Source organism: Oncorhynchus masou, chromosome 3 (assembly GCF_036934945.1).
Source record: "Oncorhynchus masou masou isolate Uvic2021 chromosome 3, UVic_Omas_1.1, whole genome shotgun sequence".
NCBI classification, from domain to species: Eukaryota; Metazoa; Chordata; class Actinopteri; order Salmoniformes; family Salmonidae; genus Oncorhynchus; species Oncorhynchus masou.
This window is the reverse complement of record NC_088214.1, coordinates 3669720-3682207: the sequence shown is the minus strand read 5'-3', so window position 1 is coordinate 3682207 and position 12488 is coordinate 3669720. Positions and strand designations below refer to the sequence as shown.

Genomic DNA, 12488 nt, shown 5'->3' with positions numbered 1-12488 from the left:
CATCCATACAGTAACATAGTAGTATCCTGTTTAGTTATAGTTCTGTTTTAAATGTATACATAATTTAGTCATTATTCATAAAAATCCTTTAACAGTTTCCCATGCCAATAAAGCCCCTTGAATTTAATTGAGAGAGAGAGAGTTCAATTCTATAACCACCTAAAGGAAGTGATTCCCAAATCTTACATAACAAAGACATCACCTACAGAGAGATGAACCTGGAGAAGAGTCCCCAAAGCAAGCTGGTCCTGGGGCATAACAGGCAGACCGGCAGACAGGCAGACAGACAGACAGGCAGACAGACACAGGCAGACAGATAGGCAGACAGACACAGGCAGACACAGGTAGACAGACAGGCAGACAGACAGGCAGACAGACAGACAGGCAGGCAGGCAGGCAGGCAGGCAGGCAGACACGGACAGGCAAACGGACAGATTAGCTGGTTTGATGAGAGACCTTTTCTCTCTCTCACTGACGTGGTGTTAAGGCTGAACTCACTCCCTCCCTGTAGGAAACAAAATATGTTCACTTTGACCTTCCTTCAAGTCTGATAGAAGAATCATCAATTAGAAGCTCAACCTTTTAAAAAGGAACATGCCGTTGTTTTGGCCGTATACTTAGTGACTTATTTAGGAGAGTTTGTGCAGGTTTAATGGGCTTTGTTTTTATCTACAGGGCCACCACACAGCAAAATGGATGTTGTCTTTTTGTTGTTATCCTAGCCACCGTGCTTCTACACCTGCATCGTCTGTTGTTGTTTTCCTAGCCACCGTGCTTCTACACCTGCATCGTTTGTTGTTGTTATCCTAGCCACCGTGCTTCTACACCTGCATCGTCTGTTGTTGTTTTCCTAGCCACCGTTCTTCGACACCTGCATTGTTTGTTGTTGTTTTCCTAGCCACCGTGCTTCTACACCTGCATCGTCTGTTGTTGTTTTCCTAGCCACCGTGCTTCTACACCTGCATTGTTTGTTGTTGTTTTCCTAGCCACCGTGCTTCTACACCTGCATTGTTGTTGTTTTCCTAGCCACCGTGCTTCTACACCTGCATCGTCTGTTGTCGTTTTCCTAGCCACCGTGCTTCTACACCTGCATAGTCTGTTGTTGTTTTCCCTAGCCACCGTGCTTCTACACCTGCATTGTTTGTTGTTGTTTTCCTAGCCACCGTGCTTCTACACCTGCATTGTTTGTTGTTGTTTCCCTAGCCACCGTGCTTCTACACCTGCATTGTTTGTTGTTGTTATCCTAGCCACCGTGATTCTACACCTGCATTGTTTGTTGTTGTTTTCCTAGCCACCGTGCTTCTACACCTGCATCGTTTGTTGTTGTTATCCTAGCCACCGTGCTTCTACACCTGCATCGTCTGTTGTTGTTTTCCTAGCCACCGTGCTTCTACACCTGCATTGTTTGTTGTTGTTTTCCTAGCCACCGTGCTTCTACACCTGCATTGTTTGTTGTTGTTATCCTAGCCACCGTGCTTCTACACCTGCATTGTCTGTTGTTGTTTTCCTAGCCACCGTGCTTACATTTACATTTACATTTAAGTCATTTAGCAGACGCTCTTATCCAGAGCGACTTACAAGTTAAGTTTTTTTTTTTTTTACCTTTATTTAACCAGGCAAGTCAGTTAAGAACACATTCTTATTCTTCAATGACGGCCTGGGAACAGTGGGTGCTTCTACACCTGCATTGTTTGCTGTTTGGGGTTTTTAGGCTGGGTTTCTTTACAGCACTTTGAGACATCAGCTGATGTTTTAAGAGCTTTATAAATAGATCTGATTGATTGATTGATCTGTGTGTGTCACCAGAAACAAGCCAAAGGCCAGCTGCTGTTTGCCAAGGTGTGTGACCATCTGAACCTGCTGGAGACGGACTACTTTGGCATGACGTACCGCGACGTGGAGAACCAGAAGGTGGAGTACAGAAGGTTCTAGATCAGGGGTGTCAAACTCATTTACCCCACAGGCCACATTGGGTCTTCACCGAGGACTGGAGGGCTGCTGCACTTCATCTTGAGTATATTTCCTCGCTGTACAAATTTCTATCCATCGCTTTTAGAATTGACATGCTCCCTGACAGTCGAGCTTTTGTTTTGATGACTGCTATCAAGCTGGACAGAGTGAAGAGACTATAGATGACTGTTATCAAGCTGGACAGAGCGAAGAGACTATAGATGACTGTTATCTAGATGGACAGAGAGAAGAGACTATAGATGACTGTTATCTAGAGACTATAGATGACTTATCTAGAGACTATAGATGACTGCTATCAAGCTGGACAGAGTGAAGAGACTATAAATGACTGTTATCTAGAGACTATAGATGACTGTTATCTAGAGACTATAGATGACTGTTATCTAGAGACTATAGATGACTGCTATCAAGCTGGACAGAGTGAAGAGACTATAAATGACTTATCTAGAGACTATAGATTACTGTTATCAAGCTGGACAGAGTGTAGAGACTAGAAATGACTTATCTAGCTGGACAGAGTGAAGAGACTATAAATGACTGTTATCTAGAGACTATAGATGACTGTTATCTAGAGACTATAGATGACTGTTATCTAGAGACTATAGATGACTGTTATCTAGAGACTATAGATGACTGCTATCAAGCTGGACAGAGTGAAGAGACTATAAATGACTTATCTAGAGACTATACATTACTGTTATCAAGCTGGACAGAGTGTAGAGACTAGAAATGACTTATCTAGCTGGACAGAGTGAAGAGACCAAAGATGACTGTTATCTAGAGACTATAGATGGCTGTTATCTAGAGACTATAGATGGCTGTTATCTAGAGACTATAGATGACTGTTATCTAGAGACTATAGATGACTGTTATCTAGAGACTATAGATGGCTGTTATCAAGCTGGACAGAGTGAAGAGATTATAGATGACTGTTATCAAGCTGGACAGAGTAAAGAGACTATAGATGACTTATCTAGAGACTATAGATGACTGTTATCTAGAGACTATAGATGGCAGTTATCTAGAGACTATAAATGACTTATCTAGAGACTATAGATGGCAGTTATCTAGAGACTATAAATGACTGTTATCTAGAGACTATAGATGACTTATCTAGAGACTATAGATGACTGCTATCAAGCTGGACAGAGTGAAGAGACTAGAAATGACTTATCTAGCTGGACAGAGTGAAGAGACTATAGATGACTGTTATCTAGAGACTATAGATGGCTGTTATCTAGAGACTATAGATGACTGTTATTTAGAGACTATAGATGGCTGTTATCTAGAGACTATAGATGGCTGTTATCTAGAGACTATAGATGACTGTTATCTAGAGTCTATAGACGTCTGTTATCTAGAGACTATAGATGGCTCTTATCTAGATGGACAGAGTGTAGAGACTATAAATGACTGTTATCTAGAGACTATAGATGGCTGTTATCAAGCTGGACAGAGTGTAGAGACTAAATGACTGTTATCTAGAGACTATAAATGACTGTTATCTAGATGGACAGAGTGAGGAGACTATAAATGACTTATCTAGATGGACAGAGTGAAGAGACTATAAATGACTGTTATCTAGATGGACAGAGTGAGGAGACTATAAATGACTTATCTAGATGGACAGAGTGAAGAGACTATAAATGACTGTTATCTAGAGACTATAGATGACTGTTATCAAGCTGGACAGAGTGTAGAGACTAAATGACTGTTATCTAGATGGACAGAGTGAGGAGACTATAAATGACTGGTATCTAGATGGACATAGTGAAGAGACTATAAATGACTGTTATCTAGAGACTATAAATGACTGTTATCAAGCTGGACAGAGAGAATAGACTATAAATGACTTATCTAGAGACTATAGATGGCTGTTATCTAGAGACTATAGATGGCTGTTATCTAGAGACTATAGATGACTATCTAGAGACTATAGATGACTGTCATCTAGAGACTATAGATGCCTGTTATCTAGAGACTATAGATGGCTGTTATCTAGAGACTATAGATGGCTGTTATCTAGAGACTATAGATGACTGTTATCTAGAGACTATAGATGGCTGTTATCTAGAGACTATAGATGGCTGTTATCAAGCTGGACAGAGTGTAGAGACTATAAATGACTTATCTAGAGACTATAAATGACTTATCTAGACACTATAAATGACTTATCTAGCTGGACAGAGTGAAGAGACTATAGATTGCTGTTATCTAGAGACTATACATGACTTATCTAGCTGGACAGAGTGTAGAGACTATAAATGACTTATCTAGATGGACAGAGTGAAGAGACTATAAATGACTGTTATCTAGATGGACAGAGTGTAGAGACTAAATGACTGTTATCTAGATGGACAGAGTGAAGAGACTATAAATGACTGTTATCTAGAGACTATAAATGGCTGTTATCTAGAGACTATAGATGGCTGTTATCTAGAGACTATAGATGACTGTTATCTAGAGACTATAGATGACTGTTATCTAGAGACTATAGATGGCTGTTATCTAGAGACTATAGATGACTTATCTAGAGACTATAGATGACTGTTATCTAGAGACTATAGATGACTGTTATCTAGAGACTATAGATGGCTGTTATCTAGAGACTATAGATGGCTGTTATCTAGAGACTATAGATGACTGTTATCTAGAGACTATAAATGGCTGTTATCTAGAGACTATAGATGACTGTTATCTAGAGACTATAGATGGCTGTTATCTAGAGACTATAGATGGCTGTTATCTAGAGACTATAGATGACTTATCTAGAGACTATAGATGGCTGTTATCAAGCTGGACAGAGTGAAGAGACTAAATGACTGTTATCTAGAGACTATAAATGACTTATCTAGATGGACAGAGTGAGGAGACTATAAATGACTGGTATCTAGATGGACAGAGTGAAGAGACTATAAATGACTGTTATCTAGAGACTATAGATGACTGTTATCTAGAGACTATAGATGACTGTTATCTAGAGACTATAGATGACTGTTATCTAGAGACTATAGATGACTGTTATCTAGAGACTATAGATGGCTGTTATCTAGAGACTATAGATGACTGTTATCTAGAGACTATAAATGGCTGTTATCTAGAGACTATAAATGGCTGTTATCTAGAGACTATAGACGTCTGTTATCTAGAGACTATAAATAACCGTTATCTAGAGACTATATATGGCTGTTATCAAGCTGGACAGAGTGTAGAGACTAAATGACTTATCTAGAGACTATAAATGACTTATCTAGATGGACAGAGTGAAGAGACTATAAATGACTGTTATCTAGAGACTATAAATGACTTATCAAGCTGGACAGAGAGAATAGACTATAAATGACTTATCTAGAGACTATAAATGACTGTTATCTAGAGACTATAGATGGCTGTTATCTAGATGGACAGAGTGTAGAGACTATAAATGACTTATCTAGATGGACAGAGTGTAGAGACTATAAAAGACTGGTATCTAGATGGACAGAGTGAAGAGACTATAAATGGCTGTTATCTAGAGACTATCAATGACTGTTATCTAGAGACTATAGATGACTGTTATCTAGAGATTATAGATGTCTGTTATCTAGAGACTATAGATGTCTGTTATCTAGATGGACAGAGTGAAGAGACTATAGATGTCTGTTATCTAGAGACTATAAATGGCTGTTGTCTAGAGACTATAAATGTCTGTTATCTAGAGACTATAGATGTCTGTTATCTAGAGACTATAGATGACTGTTATCTAGAGACTATAGATGACTTATCTAGAGACTATAGATGACTTATCTAGAGACTATAGATGACTTATCTAGAGACTATAAATGGCTGTTATCTAGAGACTATAGATGTCTGTTATCTAGAGACTATAAATAACTGTTATCTAGAGACTATATATGGCTGTTATCAAGCTGGACAGAGTGTAGAGACTAAATGACTGTTATCTAGAGACTATAAATGACTTATCTAGATGGACAGAGTGAAGAGACTATAAATGACTGTTATCTAGAGACTATAAATGACTTATCAAGCTGGACAGAGAGAATAGACTATAAATGACTTATCTAGAGACTATAAATGACTGTTATCTAGAGACTATAGATGGCTGTTATCTAGATGGACAGAGTGTAGAGACTATAAATGACTTATCTAGATGGACAGAGTGTAGAGACTATAAAAGACTGGTATCTAGATGGACAGAGTGAAGAGACTATAAATGGCTGTTATCTAGAGACTATAAATGACTTATCTAGATGGACAGAGTGAAGAGACTATACATGACTTATCTAGAGACTATAAATGACTGTTATCTAGATGGACAGAGTGAGGAGACTATAGATGTCTGTTATCCAGAGACTATAGATGACTGTTATCAAGCTGGACAGAGAGAATAGACTATAAATGACTTATCTAGAGACTATAAATGACTGTTATCTAGAGACTATAAATAACTGTTATCAAGCTGGACAGAGAGAATAGACTATAAATGACTGTTATCTAGATGGACAGAGTGAAGAGACTATCAATGGCTGTTATCTAGAGACTATCAATGACTGTTATCTAGAGACTATAGATGACTGTTATCTAGAGATTATAGATGTCTGTTATCTAGAGACTATAGATGTCTGTTATCTAGATGGACAGAGTGAAGAGACTATAGATGTCTGTTATCTAGAGACTATAAATGGCTGTTGTCTAGAGACTATAAATGTCTGTTATCTAGAGACTATAGATGACTGTTATCTAGAGACTATAGATGACTTATCTAGAGACTATAGATGACTTATCTAGAGACTATAGATGACTTATCTAGAGACTATAGATGACTTATCTAGAGACTATAGAGGACTGTTATCTAGAGACTATAGATGACTGTTATCTAGAGACTATAGAGGACTGTTATCTAGAGACTATAGATGTCTGTTATCTAGAGACTATAAATGGCTGTTATCTAGATGGACAGAGTGAAGAGACTATAGATGACTGTTATCTAGAGACTATAAATGGCTGTTATCTAGAAACTATAAATGGCTGTTATCTAGAGTCTATATATGGCTGTTATCTAGATGGACAGAGTAAAGATTAGCTGTGTTAGCTGTGTTAGTGATGGGCCAGAGAGACAGCCTCTCTAGGAACATAGTTAGAGACCCCTTGATGTGTTTAGACTGGGCCGCGATATGCGTTGTTGGTGATGGTTCATTGACTTGTTTCCAGTGTTAAATAGCACTCTGCAGTCAGAGTTTAATGGTCTCATATTAGTCATGAATTGATTACAGTCTAATTGCCTCTTCCTCCAGAACTGGTTGGACCCTAACAAGGAACTGAAGAAGCAGATAAGGAGTGAGTTAAAAACACACTAATCTAATGCTCTCTTCTGATCAACTACTAATGTGCCTGTTGATTCATCAACTCGATGTCTATATACTGTTGATTCATTACTGTTGATTCATCAACTAGATGTCTATATACTGTTGATTCATCAACTAGATGTCTATATACTGTTGATTCATCAACCAGATGTCTATATACTGTTGATTCATCAACCAGATGTCTATATACTGTTGATTCATCAACCAGATGTCTATATACTGTTGATTCATCAACCAGATGTCTATATACTGTTGATTCATCAACCAGATGTCTATATACTGTTGATTCATCAACCAGATGTCTATATACTGTTGATTCATTAACTAGATGTCTGTCTAGGCAGGTAGCCTAGTGGTTAGAGCATTGGACTAGTAACCGAAAGGTTGCAAGTTCAAATCCCCGAGCTGACAAGGTACAAAGTCATTCTGCCCCTGAACAGGCAGTTAACCCCACTGTTCCGAGGCAATGAAAATAATAATTTGTTCTTAACTGACTTGCCTAGTAAAATAAATAAAAAATATATATATACTGTTGATTCATTACTGTTGATTAATCAACTAGATGTCTATATACTGATGATTCATCAACTAGATGTCTATATACTGTCGATTCATCAACTCGATGTCTATATACTGTTGATTAATCAACTAGATGTCTATATACTGTCGATTCATTAACTAGATGTCTATATACTGTTGATTCTCAACAGCACCATGCCCCTTTTATGTGTGTGTGTGTGTGTGTGTGTGTGTGTGTGAACCCTATTGATTCTCATTTTGACTTAACTTTTCCTCAATAGTCCAGTTAAATCATCAGGACAATGAAACACTTTGAGGAAACAACTGAAATTAATTATGATAGGTCATTGTCATTTCAATTGTACCGTTTTTCTTGCTAATACCAACACCTTGTAGTAGATACACAGGGTCTTTACCTCAACAAGCACCTTGTAGGAGATACACAGGGTCTTTAACTCAACCAGCACCTTGTAGGAGATACACAGGGTCTTTACCTCAACCAACACCTTGTAGGAGATACACAGGGTCTTTACCTCAACCAGCACCTTGTAGGAGATACACAGAGTCTTTACCTCAACCAGCACCTTATAAAATATACACAGGGTCTTTACCTCAACCAGCACCTTGTAGGAGATACACAGGGTCTTTACCTCAACCAGCACCTTGTAGGAGATACACAGAGTCTTTACCTCAACCAGCACCTTATAAAAGATACACAGGGTCTTTACCTCAACCAACACCTTGTAGGAGATACACAGGTTCTTTACCTCAACAAGCACCTTGTAGGAGATACGCAGGGTCTTTACCTCAACAAGCACCTTGTAGGAGATACACAGGGTCTTTACCTCAACCAGCACCTTGTAGGAGATACACAGGGTCTTTACCTCAACCAGCACCTTGCAGGATATACACAGGGTCTTTACCTCAACCGGCACCTTGTAGGAGATACACAGGGTCTTTACCTCAACCAACACCTTATAGGAGATACACAGGGTCTTTACCTCAACCAACACCTTGTAGGAGATACACAGGGTCTTTACCTCAACCAGCACCTTGTAGGATATACACAGGGTCTTTACCTCAACCAGCACCTTGTAGGAGATACACAGGGTCTTTACCTCAACCAACACCTTGTAGGAGATACACAGGGTCTTTACCTCAACCGGCACCTTGTAGGAGATACACAGAGTCTTTACCTCAACCGGCACCTTGTAGGAGATACACAGAGTCTTTACCTCAACCAGCACCTTGTAGGAGATACACAGGGTCTTTACCTCAACCAGCACCTTGTAGGAGATACACAGGGTCTTTGCCACTTTTTAGACAAATTAATTTGCTGGATGTTTCTATCATATTCTGATTCTGTTGTAATGAAATACCTTGTTGTTTTGCAGCTGGCCCTTGGAACTTTGCTTTCAACGTCAAGTTCTACCCCCGAGACCCTGCCCAGCTTTCTGAGGACATCAGCAGGTCAGCTGGATGGACTGACTCTGGGCAATAAGCCTGGGCACTTTGTGTTTCTTTTACTCTGACAAAACACTTCTCTCTCTCTCGCTCTCTCTCAATTCAATTGACCTTTTTGACCTCTGGCTGTAACGGGGTTCCTCCTGGGAAGGAGAGGCGGACCAAAATGCAGCGTGGTTATTATTTATGGTTCTTTAATAAAGAAACTAAACATGAATAAACTACAAAACAAGAAACGTGAAAACCCGAAACAGTCCCGTGTGGCACAAACACTGACACACGAGACAACCACCCACAAAACCCAACACAAACCAGGCTACCTAAAAAATGGTTCCCAATCAGAGACAATGACTAACACCTGCCTCTGATTGAGAACCATATCAGGCCAAACATAGAAATAGACAAACTAGACATATAACATAGAATGCCCGCTCAGATCACACCCTGATCAAACAAAACATGTAAGCATTCAAAGCAAACTATGGTCAGGGTGTGACAATGGCAAGTTCATTATTACTTACATATTCAAAGTATACATACAGTGGGGAGAACAAGTATTTGATACACTGCTGATTTTGCAGGTTTTCCTACTTACAAAGTATGTAGAGGTCTGTAATTTTTATCATAGGCACACTTCAACTGTGAGAGACGGAATCTAAAATAAAAATCCAGAAAATCACATTGTATGATATTTAAGTAATCAATTTTCTCTCTCTCTCTCTCTCTCTCTCTCTCTCTCTCTCTCTCTCTCTCTCTCTCTCTCTCTCTCTCTCTCTCTCTCTCTCTCTCTCTCTCTCTCTCTCTCTCTCTCTCTCTCTCTCTCTCTCTCTCTCTCTCTCTCTCTCTCTCTCTCTCTCTCTCTCCCTCTCTCTCTCTCTCCCTCTCTCTCCCTCTCTCTCCTCTCTCTCCTCTCCCTCTCCCCCCCCTCCTCTCTCTCTCTCCTCTCGCTCTCCCCCTCCTCTCTCTCTCTCTCCTCTCGCTCTCCCCGTCCTCTCGCCCTCTCTCTCTCTCTCTCTCCCCCCACCTCTCTCTCTCCCGCCTCCACTCTCTATGTCTCCCCCTCCCCTCTCTCCCCCCCTCTCTCTCTCTAGGTACTACCTGTGTCTCCAGCTGCGTGATGACATGGTGTCTGGTCGTCTCCCCTGTTCCTTCACCACCCACACCATACTGGGCTCCTACACGGTCCAGTCAGAGCTGGGGGACTACGACCCCGAGGAGACGGAGTACAACAGTGAGCTCCGCTTCGCTCCGAACCACACCAAGGAACTAGAAGATAAGGTCATGGACCTACACAAGAACCACAAGTAAGTGTCTGTCTGTCTGTCTGTCTGTCTGTCTGTATTTTATATCTATACTGGTTGTTCAGATGTTGAAATGCTGGATTCAAAGGATAAAGCAAACCACAGCTGTATGTTAACCCTTTACACGCATGGACATTGACCTATATGGATCATGTTTCCAACAGAAGAACTATAAAAAAGTGTATGGGTTACCATGGTAGCAATTGAAAAAGAACACTTTGGAGATCATGTAGAAATTATCAGACCAAAGGTGAGGTCTATAGGGAAGAGGTCAGAGATCTGAACAGCTTCTAACCCCCAGCCATAATACTCCTGAACTTCTAATCAAATGGCTACCTAGACTATTTGCATTGCCCCCCCCTTCCCATTTTACACCACTGCTACTCTCTGTTGTTATCATCTATACATAGTCACTTTAATAACTCTACCTACATGTTCATATTACCTCCATTACCTTGACTAACCAGACTGACTATATAGCCTCTCTGTTGTTATCATCTATACATAGTGACTTTAATAACTCTACCTACATGTTCATATTACCTCAATTACCTCGACTAACCAGACTATATAGCCTCTCTGTTGTTATCATCTATACATAGTGACTTTAATAACTCCATTACCTCGACTAACCAGACTATATAGTCTCTCTGTTGTTATCATCTATACATAGTGACTTTAATAACTCCATTACCTCGACTAACCAGACTATATAGTCTCTGTTGTTATCATCTATACATAGTGACTTTAATAACTCTATTACCTCGACTAACCAGACTATATAGTCTCTGTTGTTATCATCTATACATAGTGACTTTAATAACTCCATTACCTCGACTAACCAGACTATATAGTCTCTGTTGTTATCATCTATACATAGTGACTTTAATAACTCCATTACCTCGACTAACCAGACTATATAGTCTCTGTCGTTATCATCTATACATAGTGACTTTAATAACTCCATTACCTCGACTAACCAGACTATATAGTCTCTGTTGTTATCATCTATACATAGTGACTTTAATAACTCCATTACCTCGACTAACCAGACTATATAGTCTCTGTCGTTATCATCTATACATAGTGACTTTAATAACTCCATTACCTCGGCTAACCAGACTATATAGTCTCTGTTGTTATCATCTATACATAGTGACTTTAATAACTCCATTACCTCGACTAACCAGACTATATAGTCTCTGTTGTTATCATCTATACATAGTGACTTTAATAACTCCATTACCTCGACTAACCAGACTATATAGTCTCTCTGTTGTTATTTTACTGACGCTCTTTAATTATTTGTTATTATTATTCATATTTTATTTAATATATATTTTTTAAATGTTATTAAACTGCATTGTTGGTTAAGGGCTCGTAAGTAAGCATGTCACTGTATTCAGGCGCATAACATTTGATTTGATTTGACACAGCAGTTCACCTGACACAAGACGGAACCCGACATCACTCTGTTGATTTTATGTACATTTTACATTTAGTGTACTTTGTTGCCACATTTGTAGATAAAGAAATCAGAAAATACTCTGTATACATTCAGTAATATGATAAGAATATTCATAGACATTTTGGGGCAGGTGCAACATAAGAAAAAAACATTACAAGTGAGAGGACTAACTGGTGTCTCCAAGTGGCCCCACACCTCTCCAGACTGTGGGTTTCAGTGAGAGGACTAACTGGTGTCTCCAAGTGGCCCCACACCTCTCCAGACTGTGGGTTTCAGTGAGAGGACTAACTGGTGTCTCCAAGTGGCCTCACACCTCTCCAGACTGTGGGTTTCAGTGAGAGGACTAACTGGTGTCTCCAAGTGGCCCCCACACCTCTCCAGACTGTGGGTTTCAGTGAG

The 12488-nt window shown here is 39.6% G+C and overlaps 1 protein-coding gene across 2 annotated transcripts in view; it reads left to right on the top strand.

Moving 5' to 3' along the window:
• LOC135508967 (band 4.1-like protein 3) overlaps window positions 1-12488 on the top strand; it is a 180370-nt gene that overhangs the window by 24455 nt on the left and 143427 nt on the right. For both annotated transcript variants that reach the window (XM_064929219.1, XM_064929227.1), the window contains exons 4-7: window positions 1807-1911; window positions 7266-7308; window positions 9251-9326; window positions 10412-10624. In XM_064929219.1, coding sequence (XP_064785291.1) covers window positions 1807-1911; window positions 7266-7308; window positions 9251-9326; window positions 10412-10624 — 437 coding nt within the window. The remainder of the gene's footprint in view (window positions 1-1806; window positions 1912-7265; window positions 7309-9250; window positions 9327-10411; window positions 10625-12488) is intronic.